At 36.7% G+C, this 14253-nt stretch overlaps 1 protein-coding gene across 5 annotated transcripts in view; it reads right to left on the reverse strand.

Annotated features, from left to right (window-relative positions):
* Nucleotides 1–14253, reverse strand: part of Cask (calcium/calmodulin dependent serine protein kinase) — a 348936-nt gene that overhangs the window by 126468 nt on the left and 208215 nt on the right. For all 5 annotated transcript variants that reach the window (XM_077106548.1, XM_077106546.1, XM_077106547.1 and 2 more), the window contains one exon: nt 3950–4052. In XM_077106548.1, the coding sequence (XP_076962663.1) occupies nt 3950–4052 (103 nt within the window). The remainder of the gene's footprint in view (nt 1–3949; nt 4053–14253) is intronic.

Below are 14253 nucleotides of genomic sequence, written 5' to 3' on the forward strand. Positions count from 1 at the left end.
TACCCCACCAAAAAAGAAATAACAATATTTTGACTGTCATAAAGTATTTTAATTTTAGAGCATAGAAAATAATAAATGTTGAATAACTGGCACTCTGGGAATTCAAAATTAGATTTCAAAATACAATTTAGGGAAAAGCTTCGTGGACTTTAGAATTACCATGGAGAAAATATCCAGGTAAATCTAATGAATCTACTTTTCCTGTTCAATGAAGATGAACAATAAAATATGGAGCCCATGACATTCTGAATAGTAACAAGATGAAGATTTAGAATGCTTGCCTAGCATGCATGAGGCACTGGGTTCAAACCCCTATACCACATAAAAATAAACAAATGAAGTAAAGGTATTGTATCCATCTACAACTAAAAATAAAATAAAATAAAGATTTAGAGCAACAGAAACAAAATCATTATAAATGGACAATATATAACATATAAAATGAACTCAATTCATTTCATTTTATCTCATCTCATTATCCTTGGGGAAGTAATCATCAAATTATTTCTTATCATTGTGCTATATATATTTTTTTGTATTGGGGATTGAACCCAGGGGCACTTAACCACTGAGCCACATCCCCAGTCCTTTTTATATTTTATTTTGAGACGGGCCTTGCTAAGTTGCTTAGGACCTCACTAAGTTGCTGACACTGGCTTTGAACTTACTATCCTCCTGCCTCAGCCTCTCGAGTCACTGAGATTACACACAACCATGCCCAGCTCATTGTGCTATCTTATCACAGGGGTGATCTGTACATATACCACATTTGAGAGAGTTGGTTTACCAGCAATATTTGTTAAAAAAGTAACTTAGGATTTTTAGTTGATTGCAAGATCAGTATGAACCAGTAGTGTTATGTGGTTGTCCAAACCACTAATGAAATTTAAGGAGCTTGATGGAAAGGTAAGACCCAGAACAAAAAGAAGTGCTAGTCCAATGCCTCTGTGCATGTGGGACTGACTCAATCTGTAGTTATGGTATTCAGTTCTGGCCCTATCCTTTATGAACAGTGAGGAGATTTGAAACAAGTTTATGTAAGGTATGGCTCCATTAATCTAGGGAAGTAAACTGGATAATACTTAGGGGGACATGGTAGATGTCTTTAAGTATCTGAGTGGCTATGATATAGAAGGAGGAAAATTACTCAGAGTGGCTTTAAAAGTTAGAATTTGGACCCATTGTGTGGAAGTCACAGAAAGATAGATTTCTGTTTAATACAAGGACAATTTTTTTAAGTTTCCTTTTTTAAAATTTATATATGACAGCGGAGTGCATTACAATTCTTATTACACATATAGAGCACAAGTTTCATATCTCTGGTTGTATATAGTATATTCACACCAATTCGTGTCTTCATACATGTACTTTGGATAATAATGATCATTGCATTCCACCATCATTAATAACTCCATGCCCCCTCCCTTTCCCTTCAACCCCTCTGCCCTATCTAGAGTTCATCTATTCCTCCCATGTCCCCACTCCCTATCCCACTATGAATCATCCTCTTTATATCAAAGAAAACATCTGGCATTCGTTTTTTTTTCCTTCTCCAATGCCATCCATTTACCTGCAAATGCCATGATTTTATTCTCTTTTATTGTTGAGTAATATTCCATTTTGTATATATGCCACATTTTTTTAATCCATTCATCTATTAAAGGGTATCTAGGTTGGTTCCACAGTTTAGCTATTGTGAATTGTGCTGCTACAAACATTGATGTAGCTGTGTCCCTGTAGTATGCTGTTTTTAAGTCCTTTGGGTATAAGCCGAGGAGAGGGATAGCTGGGTCAAATGGTGGTTCCATTCCCAATTTTCCAAGAAATCTCCATACTGCTTTCCCTATTGGCTGCATCAATTTGCAGTGCCACCAGCAATGTATGAGTGTGCCTTTTCCCCCACATCCACGCCAACACTTATTGTTGTTTGTATGTATAATAGCTGCCATTCTGACTGGATTGAGATGATATCTTAGAGTAGTTTTGATTTGCATTTCTTTAATTGCTAGTGATGATGAACATTTTTTTCATGTATTTGTTGATTGATTGTACATCATCTTCTGAGAAGTGTCTCTTCAGGTCTACAAGAACAAACTTTTAATACTTAAGGAGTTTTCCAAAAATGAACTGTCCTGGGACATAATGAATTCTTTGCCATTGGAGGAATTAAACCAGAATTCAACCTTTTTTGGGGGGACTATTATGGGAGAATTCAGTTATAAGTCTAGAGAAGTTAAAGCTCCCTGCAAACCTGGGATTCAATGGGTCTGATTAAACTGTGCTCTACTGCCTGACCTTTTTGTCAGTCTTCTAGTCATTGACAGAAAGTTTTAAATTGGCAGGGGGGAAAGTAGCATTATTTGAAACTATACTCAATTTTCAGTTTTTCATGTTAATGGAAAGGATTAGCTGGAAAAGAATGCAAAACTAGAGGAAAACTTATATATAATTTAATTTTAGAAGTTAAGGTGGTAAAAAATGATTTAAGGAATACAACTATAATCTATGGCTCATTTTTAAGAAGATGGTCTAAGTTATCACTGTTTGATGATTTAGCTAAAACCAATTAAGTTGCATGAAATATCCTATATAATGGATTATTATTATTTTTTAAAAAGTATTTAAAAAATACTTTCAGATGGCAATACTTTCAGATGGATAAGAGAAAGCCCTGACTAAAAGACTGATTGTGCTGGGTGTGGTGTCGCATGCCTGTAATCCCAGTGGCTCAGGAGGCTAAAGCAGGAGGATTGCAAGTTCAAAGCCAGCCTCAGCCACTTAGCAAGGCCCTAAGAACTCAGTGAGATCTTGTCTCTAATAAAAAATATATATACAAAAAAGGGGCTGGGGATGTGGCTCAGTGGTTAAGTGCTTGTGAGTTCAATTCCTGGTTGTGTATAGAAAGGAGAACTATGCAATCTGCAACATTATGAAATAAAACTGAAAACAAGTAGCATTCTGAGTTGGAGTCTATTGAAAGGAATAATAAAAAACCCCAAATACTTGAATCTGAAATTAGCATACACCTATGTATACTTTCTTTTTAACCTTTTTTCCTTTTTATTCCCAATTTAAAATTGAGATTTTTAAAATGATGCTTCACTTTGGTTAATAATAAAATCATGGGCTGGGGTTGTGGCTCAATGGCAGAGCGCTTGCCTAGCATGTGTGAGGCACTGGGTTCAAGTCTCATCACTACATAAAATAAATAAATAAAGGTATTGGTATTGTGTCCATCTACAACTAAAAAAAAATAATAATAAAATCAGTCTGCATTCACATTTGCTTGCTGTCCATAAACATATAGGTTGATGGCCTGAGCAGGATTCTTTGATGAACCAAAAAAGGAAAACACTATGAAATTAAAAATTAGCCATAAATGTAAACCTAACCCACATGTTCTAGATTTGACTTTGGCCAGTTCAACTTTTTTTACAAAAAATATTTTTAGTTATCAATGGACCTTTATTTTATTTATGTATATGTGGTGCTGAGGATCGAACCCAGTGCCTCACATATGCTAGGCAAGTGCTCTACCACTGAGCCACAACCCCAGCCCTGGCCAGTTCAGCTTTAAAAGCATCTATGGCCTCAATTATCATCTCCTTTGAAAAGTGTTTTTCTCTCTCTTCCTCCCTTCCTTCCTCCCTCCTCTTCCTTCTTCTTCTTTTTTGGAGCTGGGGATCAAACCCACCATCATGTGCATGCTAAGAACACACTCTACCACTGAAGTACCCTCACAGCCCCAGTCTATTCTTAAGGGACTAAAAGTCTGTTATGACTACTAAGGTATTAAATTCAAAACTACCTAATGGTGCTTTTGCAGGGGTGGAGTAGGGTGGAGTGGGGTATGAAACACTGAGGTTGGGCTAGTATTTAGTTTGAAAGTTTTAAACCAAACTAAAAGTGACCAGGTTTTGAAGGAAAAAAATTTTAAATGTGGTCTTACCTCCAGCTACAAGTCCAGACTCTCCTAATTGAATAGCTACCCCAAAGCCCCCAAGTTTAACAGGTGCTGAGTTTTCTTTTGAGGCAAGGAGAACACAGTGGGGCTAAAAAGAAAAAGAGACACACAGAAAACAAACCCAGAGATAAGGATTAGTTGAAGATAAACAATTCAATTCACTCAAAACAGAATAACATAATAATATAGTAACACTTATAAAATTTCTGAATTATTTCAGATACTTGAATTATTTGTCCTATTGCCAATTCTGGCTGACTTCTCCAAAGACTTACCTGTTTTGCCAATCATTTTTAGGAATTATTTGCTTCCAAAATTAGGGTATGGTGCTAAAAATTATTCAGAAAGTACGGATGTTCAAGAATTACAGATAACATTTTCTGCCCTTTTATGCAATACTATCTGTCTTTGGTAGACTAGATGTGTTTCAGGAAACAGATGTGTTACACTTGTGGCCAAAATGTTTCTTATAACCTCTGACTTTACCTAACCTTGTAACCTCTACTTTATACCTTGGCCTTCACCACTAAGGGCCTTCTTTGTCCAATGCTGATTAGTCCTCCTTTGTCCACTCTCTCCTATTCTCTTTCTTTTCTTCCTTCATTCCACTTCTGAGTAAGAGGAGTACCAAACAGATGTTCACATTTAATGACTTTAATTGAGCTGTGTTCCCTGGGGATGCACTACCCAATCTAGGAATGTCTTTCTGTGGGAGCTGGAAGTGAAGAAGGAGATCACTTGGCCAATCTCTGGTCCAGAGCAAGAAATCCTTCCCAAAGAGTAGCCTCCTTGACCAGGGCCTCCTAGATATCATATGCTTTGCAGTAACAATGACAATTTCTTTGTAGGACCTTCTCATCTATATCTGTCTCTTTATGGAAGCTTATTAGAGCTGGTATCAGGAGAGAATTTAATTGTGGGGACATTTGTTTCTGCTACTGTGTTCCCTAATATGCTTAACAATACATTGACCTGCTCTCAAAATACAGGTTAGTAAAAATGATGAACCTTGTTAGATTGAAAGACAAAGTATTTCACTCTCTCCTATACTTTCTCATTCATAAATGGTACAGTTTTAGCTGACATGATAGTGTTTAAAAGACTGTGCAATAAAATTGAACTGGTATACTCAGATGTTTGATGATGATACACAGATGTGGAAGGGATCCTCATTTGGCCCAATGAGAGCATCAGGATTCTACTTTGGAAGTTAACTCTTGCTGTCCAAAGAAGTCTTTACAAAGAGTCTAGCACAAAGATGAACCCTCAAATATAAGTGTGTACGAATGAGTGAGAGCAAGAGAAAGAATTAGAGGGAAAGCAAGCAAATGAAGAGTGAGGAAAATAGCATGACAAAGCAGTGAGAAGGTTCGATAAGAGAGGGAGAAAACCTCTACAAAAATCAACCATGACGACCACTCTCACTAAGAACTTTCAGTTGGTTTGAGGAGATTGATGACAATATGCTAAATGAGAAAGCAAGAGGCTTAGTATGATTCTAGTGTGGGGCACAGCACATAGGTAAGACTAGGAAAGGGTGGGCATGGTGCAGGAGAATAAAATACAACCTAGACTCAAGCCGAATCTCCTGGCCATGCCTATGAGAGAGTTTTTTTTAATCACCTTCTTAGGAAGGAGAAGTAGAAGCTTAAATTAGAAGCCTGTAGTACATACTCTTCATAGTTTGTTGACTCTGTATATGCTAAAGTTAATGTTATACTGTAATCCATGTAATTCTCATCATGTAAGGATTCAGTCACAATAAATCCTGAAGTGAGATGAGTCATAAAGTTTGAGCTTAAGATAGAAAATCAAGAAACCCATTGGTAAAAATTAATAGAATGTAGACAGGTGCAGTGGCGCATGCCTGTAATACCAGTGACTTGGGAGGCTGAGGCAGGAGGATCACGAGTTCAAAGCCAGCCTCGGCAACTTAGTGAGACACTTAGCAACTCAGTGAGACCCTGTCTCTAATAAAATATAAAAAAGGGCTGGGGATGTTGCTCAGTGGTTAAGCACCCCTGGGTTCAAGCTCCATACCCCCCCTCCAAAATCAATAGAATGTAAAGCCAGGTAGCATGAAGTGTTATGAGGTAAAATTAAGCTGGTGAGGAAGTGTTACAGGTTTGGGGATTAGTAAGCTGCCAGTTATTTTGGGGGAGGGATGTCAGAGAAGGCCTCTTTAAAAAGGTACTATCTGAACAGAGACCAGAATGAAGTGAGAGAGCAAGTCTTGCAGAAGGTGCAGAAGATGGTCAATAGGAAGGTCCAGGGGGCTGGGAGGGTTGGTATGTTTGGAGAATAGGAATGAAGGAAATGTGTGAAAAAGAAAGAGGTAGGAAATGTGGTCTGAGAGATGATCAAAGGCTCTGTCATCTAGGGTCTTGAAGACATAATCAAAATTCTGGATTTTATGCTGAGTGAGATGGGAAACCACTAGAGATCTGAGCAGGGGTTTGTAAAGGAGCATTCTGTCTGCCCTGAGGAGGAGTGCTTGTAGGAGCCAAGAGCGGAAGAAAGGAGACCAGTTAGGAGGCCACTGCCATTGACCAGGCCAGAGAAGATGGTGATGTGGACTCAAGTGACAGAAGTAGAGGTGATAAGTGGTCAAATTCAGTTTATGTTCAGAAGGTAAAGCCGACAGGAATTGCTGCTGGATGTAGGTGTGAGAGAAAGAGACAAGTCGAGTGTGACAGGTGGGTTTTTGTTCTAAGCAACAGAGTGAAAATGAAGATACCATTTGTTGAAATGGGCAATACTGAGGGAGGTGTGTGTAAGGGGAATGAAGAACATGCTCAATACACATTGAGCATGGGATCATATGAGATGGGGGGTGGAGGGGAGGCTGGGGTTAGCAATGAAAATTTGGGAATCCCCAGCATGTTCAGGGTTATTTATAGCCAAGACAATGATAATAAATTAAGTCTAAGGGAATGACAACTGATAGGGAAGAGGTTGGGGAACTGAGCCCTGGTGTGTACTTATATTGAGAGCAAGAAAATAAGCATGTTCTAGCAAGACATTGCTAAGAGAACGACCAGAGACTGAAGCAGGAGGAAAATCAGAATTTGGTGTCCTGAAGCTAAATGAAGAAGCTCTTTTGAGAAGGAATGATTAATAGTGATCAATGTCACTAAGGACATTTAAGTTGAGAACTGAGATGATTAGATTTGGCAACTTGAAAGTCACTGGTGATCCTGATAAGAGTGGCATTAGTGGCATGATGGAGACAAATATCTCCATTGAACCAGGATCAGGAGAGAATGATGTGGGGAGACTAAGTATAGACACTTTTCAAAAGTTTTGCTGTATTAGGAATGGAGAAATGGGATGTAACTAGAAGAGAATGTGAAGCTTCAGGAGTTTCTTTCTTTTCTTTTTAATTTTTTTTTTAACATTTACAAGTGGAGGAAAATAGATTAATAAAACTCCATATGTCATCACCTAGCTTTGACAATTACTGCCATTCTGCCATTCTTGAATGACCTATACCCTAACCATTTATTTATTTATTTTGCACAAGTACTTAAAAAACAAATCACCTCATTTCATCTTATAATTCATCATTTTAACAGAGAACTTAAAAATCACCATAGTATCATTATTGCATTGAATAAAATAAGCAGTATTTTAAAAATATAATCTAATACCCCACATTGCATTTCTCTTAACTATCTCAAAAATGTTTTTTTTTTTTTATTGTGAGTTGGTTCAAAATGGGATCCAAGGTCCTTAGATGTCTGTATTAGAGATCCTCCTATTTGTGTCTATTGTTTAAGTGTTCATGCCATTGATTTAAGATGCTAGGTGATTTCCTCCATGGAATTCCCCACAATCTGTATTTGGTTAATGGCACCCACGTGGTGTCATTTAATATGTTCCTTGCCCTCTTGCATTTCCTGTCTATTAGTAGCTAGATCTAGAATTTTCATTATATTCAGATTCAATTTTAGTTTTATGCCCTGATACTTCACATGTGGGGCAACTATTGCATTGCCAAAGGAGGGATATAATGTCTGATGCCCTACTTTTTAGTGATAGGATTCAGTGCTAGGATCAGGTTATTGTCTGCCCAATCCATCATGGTTTCATGCTCCATCAATTTTCACTCAATAATGTTGGCAGCCATTGATGCCTAGATCTGTAATCTGGGGTTCCAAAATGGAGGTTTTCCTCACCACTTTTTTTTTTTTGTAAGAACTATTAAAGATAGAGAAAATTAAAAGAATGTTATAGTAAATAGCCACTTACTCACCACCTAGATTCTCCAATTGACATTTTTTATATTTGTTTTTATCAACAATCTATGTATGTCTAACCTATCATCAATTCATCTACTGCTGGGCATGGAAGAGCACACCTGTAATCCCAGTGGCTCTAGAGGCTGAGGCAGGAGGATCAAGAGTTCAAAGCCAGCCTCAGAAATTTAGCGAGGCCCTAAGCAACTCAGTGAGATCTGTTTCTAAAGAAAATATACAAAAGGGTTGGGATATGGCTTAGTGGTTGAGTGACCCTGGATTCAATCCCTGGAACGCCCCCAAAAAATTCCATCTTAATTTTTATTACACCTCAGCCATACATGTTGTTAGAATGTAATATGTGTTAAAATTGCTTAAGGTATGGGCTGGGGTTGTGGTTCAGTGGTACAGGACTCACCTAGCATGGGGTGAGGTACTGGGTTCAATTCTCAGCACCACATAAAAATAAATAAATAAAATAAAGGTATTATGTCCATCTACAACTAAAAAAAATTGCTTGAGGTAGAATTTACATACCACAAAATGCACCATCCTTAGTACTGAGTTTTGAAGAATGGCATACGTCTGTGTGATCCAAATGCTTATTGAGATATTATCATTATCCCAGAAATCTTCCTTATTCCCTTCCTATTTGATTTCTGCTGCCACCCCTCACACAGTGCGAACCACTAATCTGATATTTTTTCACCATAGATTTGTTCTGCCTATTTTAGAACTTCATATATATGAAATCATGATATGCACTCTTTTATGTAAGACTTTATTTCCATCAGTATGTTTCTGAGATTCATCCATTCCATTGTGATTAGTAATTCATTTTTTAAATGCTAAGTATGAAAATACCAGTTTGTACAATCTCCTGTGGATGGGCATTTGGGCCGTTTCTTGTATTGTTTTGTTTCTGATATTATGAATAAAGATGCTATGAAGTATTTCCAGAATAGCAAGTTGTTTTCTTTTTTTAATACGTATTTTTTTAGTTGTAGTTGTACACAATTTCTTTAATTTTTTTTTATGTGGTACTGAGGATCGAACCCATGGCCTCGCACTTGCTAGGTGAGTGTTCTACCGCTGAGCCACAACCCCAAGCCCCAGCAAGTTGTTTTCTAGGCAACCTTCAAAAGTGACCAATGAAGATGTAATTTGGTATTGTTATGAACTTATAGTTTTCTATATTTGATATAATAGTTGTTGCCCTTTTTCATGTGTTTAGGCAGTGGGAACCCCTTTAAGTCAGTTTTCTCCTATTTCCTTTCTTAAGATTCTAGGAGTTTGTTAACTTATTTGCTTTCAGGACAAAAATGATGTTCCAGGCATCACCTGTTCATTTCTTGTCCCAGAATCAGCCATTTCTCCAAGCAGTCCCATTTCTTTTTAGTGGGAAAAGGGTTTTAAAACCATAATGTGGGTACTAGACATATTATTACTACTGAGTTATCATCGCTTTGAGCTTCCAGTGGACAGAGCTACAAATTATGTATTTTTTAAGAAGGAGAAAAATAAATTACAAATTTATACTGATGTTATTCCTACTCAATTACAGGGTTTTTACTTCTTTGACTTGGCAAGTCATCCTGGTACCTAATGATATTAACACAGTTACTCATTTGCTTTGTCCTTCAGCGGTGTATCAAGTTTTAAAATAATAATATCTGAGCCAGGTGAGGTGGTGCACACCTGTGAGTGATCCCAGTGGCTCAGGAGGCTGAGGCAGGAGATCACAAGTTGGAGGCCAGCCTCAGCAGAAGAGAGGTGCTAGGCAGCTCAGTGAATCCCTGCCTCTAAATAAAATGCAAAATAGGGCTGGGGATGTGGCTCAGTGGTCAAGTGCCCCTGAGTTCAATTCCTGGCACTCCCCCAAATAAAATAAAATAAGAGTATCTATATCACCAATAACAAAACCACTATATTCCGTTTACGATTTCTTTGTGGTTCCTTTGGTTCTTAAGATATATTCTATGAGATAAGCCCAATCAAAATAGTGTCTTACTACTGAGTAAAGAAAGAATCCATGAGTCTATGATTATATAAGTATGTAAGGAAATAAATGCATGAAGGAGAAGGAAAAGCTTTTCTTTAAGTAGAAAACCAATTAAATGTAGAAGAAATGCTGGAATTAGAAAATTATCATTTGGCAGTTTTCATCATCCTAACTGATTCAGGCAAGAATCATAAAGGATGCTGAGTAGTGGGTGAAAGTTTGACAAATGAAGATATTTACATAATTCCAGAGAATTTCCCATGATACTTATTAATTATAGAAGATAAAATAGTAATTTTACAGGGGAGAAATCTGGCAGAAACTAGCATAGTTAATCCTGCTAGTACTGGGACTGGTGGATACTGTAAACTTACTGATACGTTTTGCTGAGAAGAACTGAGTAACATTGCTGTAATGTTCCTGACAAACCAGATCTCATCATGAGGAAACTGCACCTACCCAAACTGAGAGGCATTCTAGAAAGTAACTGGCTAATATGCTTCAAATGTAATTCTGGATTAAAGACATTAAGTGGCTGGGCTCCACTTATAAGCAGCTCAGGAGGCTGAGGCAGGAGGTTTGTAAATTTGAGGCCAGCCTCAGCAATTTAGTGAGGCCCTAAGCAACTTAGTGAGACCCTGTCTCTAAATAAAAATTAAAAAGGGGCTGGGGATGTGGCTCAATGGTAAAGTGCCCCTGAGTTCAATCTCCAGAACAGGGCAGGAGGAAAAGGTGTTAAGTGAAAGTAAAGAAATACAATAGCTAAATGCAGTATGTGATCTTGTTTTTATTTTGCTACATAGGACATTATTAGGGCAATTGATGAAGTTGGAACAAGTTCTGTAGATTACATAATAGTAGTCTTTCAACGTAAATTCCCTAATTTTGATTATTATACATTAGCCATATAAAAGAATTTTTTTTCCAGGAAATACAGATAGGTGAGTAAAGAATGAGAGATTGAGAAAGATAAAAATGCAGAAAAATGTTAACATGGGGTTAACATCTTAGTGGAAGATATCTAGAATTCTTCCTACTGTTCTTGTAACTTTTTTGTAAATCTAAAATTATGTATGAAAAACCCCATCCTATTTTAAAGCCACTTAAAAGAATTCTCCTTGTGGTTATGCTTTCATTTTGTGATGTAGTGAGGTTCATTTGTTTTAATCATATTTGGGCTTAATTTGGTGTTTTAATTCTATAAAACATGTCTATGGTTCTTTATTAACTTTTGGCTTACCCTTCAATGATAGGATGTCCAAATAAGGAATATTTTTAAGTAAGAAAATACATAGAATACTTAAATAATTTCATGAATATATCCTAGAGATAAAAGGGAAATTCTCTTCTGAATGCTTCTATTTTCTAAGTGAAATAAGAAGCAGTCTGGTTGATATAGGGAAGGAGAGGGGGTTGCCTGCAGTCTGAAAAGAGTGAAGGTGTGAAAAAGGATTTTTTTTTTTTTTAAAGAGAATTTTTTTTTTTTAATATTTATTTTTTAGTTCTCGGTGAACACAACATCTTTGTTGGTATGTGGTGCTGAGGATCGAACCCGGGCCGCAGGCATGCCGGGCGAGCGCGCTACCGCTTGAGCCACATCCCCAGCCCTGAAAAAGGATTTTTGAAGAATAGAGAATGAATTGACTAAGAAAGTGGCTCGGAAACTTTAGCATCCGAATCACAGATTGCTGGACCTCATTCCTAGAATTCCTGGCTTCATGGGTCTGGGATGAGGTCAAGAGTATGCATTCCCAATAAGGTCTTTTTTTTCTTTTTTTTTAATTTGTTCTTTTTAGATATACATGGCAATAGAGTGTACTTTGACTTATCATATGTACATGGAGTATAACTTCCCATTCTTGTGGTTGTGCATGATGTGGAGTTTCACTGGTTGTGTATGCATATATGAACATAGGAAACTCCTGTCCAATTCATTCTACTGTCTTTCCCATTTCCATCCCCCTCCCTTCCCTTCATTCCCTTTGTCTAATCCAATTATCTTCTATTCTTCCCTCTCCCTTATTGTAAATTAGCATCGCATATCAGAAAGAACATTTGGCCTTTGGCTTTTTGGGATTACCTTGGTTCACTTAGCATGATAGTCTCCAGCTCTACCCATTTACTGGGAAATGCCATAATTTCATTCTTATTTATGGCTGAGTAATATTCCATTGTGTATATATACCACATTTTCCTTATCCATTCATCTGTTGAAGGACATGTAGGTCCAACAAGCTCTTGATGCTCCAGACTAGCTAGCTACTGGTCTGGGAGCCATACTTTTAGAACCACTGGACCAAGAAAATACACCAGGATTGCTGGCAGCACAGGTGCCCACTTAAAGTTTGTGGTCATGAATTTGGAGGAAGTCCAACCAGCATGATTATGTGTTTGTACCCAAAAGTCCTCATTTTAGCTGGTAATTTTCAGGCCTGGAGGAGGTGGCAAGCTGAATTTCACCAGGGTTGGGATTTAGATAAAGAGAGGATGGGGACATTAGTAACTGAAGTCACTAAATAAACATATACACTTATTTCTTCTTTTCTTTCTTCACATGAATAAAAAGCTTACAATACCAACAAAAGAGAGCCAGGAAGGATGGAGAAGAGGATATACAGGAATAAGGAATAAGGAATAAGCTAAAAACATAAAGTACAAAGTTCAAAATGAACAGCAGAAAGGTCATATAAAGAATTAGAAAAAGATTTATACTCAAATAGCATGTTGGCTTTGCTGATCAATGTTGAGAAAATATGAGAAAACTAAAGATTTAAAAAGCAATTAGTATTTTGAAAAGGGATGGCTTAGGTATGATAAAAATAGGACAATATAGAAAAAATATTTATGCTAGATTTTATAGACAGAATTCTAATAAGTAAACACCTATTTTTGTCATTGAAAAATCTTGCCAGGATCTTGAAGAGATATTTGCATACCCATGTTCATTACAGCCTTTCTTTTTTACAATTGCCAAGAGGTAGAAGCAGCCACATGTCCACTGACAGATGAATGGATAAGGGAAATGAGATATATCCATATAGTGGAATATTATAAAGTCTAATTAAGGAAATTCTGTTCCATGGTATAACCTGGATGAACCTATGCTAAGTGAAATAAACTCATCACAAAAGGTCAAATACTATATGATTCCAATCCTGTGAAGTATCTGGAACAGTCAAAATCATAGAAATATAAAGTAGAATCATGGCTACCAAAAGGGTGGGGGAGGGGAAAGGGGAAATCAATGTTTACTGGCTATAGTTTCAGGTTTGCAAGATGAACAATTTCTAGTGATTTGTCTCACAATAATATCAATATACTTAAAATTCCCGAACTACCCACTTAAAAATGATTAAGATGGTAAATTCAATGTTGTGTGTACTTTACCAACATAAGAAAAAAGTATTGCCAGACATATACAGTATTCATCTTCCTTCTCAGTGGTTCAAAGAGGAAGTAAGAGCTACAAAATATTTTCATTCTAGCAATTTAAAAACATTGTTCCATGTATTATATTTATAACCAACTAAAAGCTCTGGAGAATATGATGTTCAGAAGAGCGTACCCAGAAATAATTAGAATGTTAGCTAAAGCTCAATGCATTAAATATGATTTAGTTAAACCAAACTGCAGGATGACAATTATGAGGATAAAAGTCAACTCCTCATTCCAAATGACAAAAAAAAAAAAAAAAAAAAAAAAAAGGGAAATGACACTGAACTGCAGGGCCAGCAGTTACACAGATGAACAGATAGTGGTTAAATGCTGGACTAGGACCAAAACAAAAACTGCAGAATCCCATCATTATTTTATTTTAAAACATAAGAAATTGCTTTAATTTACTTGGGTGAGTTTATTGGTATGCTAGACAGGAAAGACTAGCATCCCAAATGTCATCTAGTCCTAACATCATAAAATTGTTTTAGAAAATAAATCCAAGGTCTTAAAGGAATACATGAAAATACACTAAAATAATATATAGATTAAAGAAAAGAAAAATTAAAGAAAAATGTAATAGTAATATTAGTAAAATTCAGTATAGGAAGGCT

Source organism: Callospermophilus lateralis, chromosome X (assembly GCF_048772815.1).
Source record: "Callospermophilus lateralis isolate mCalLat2 chromosome X, mCalLat2.hap1, whole genome shotgun sequence".
Lineage (NCBI taxonomy): Eukaryota > Metazoa > Chordata > Mammalia > Rodentia > Sciuridae > Callospermophilus > Callospermophilus lateralis.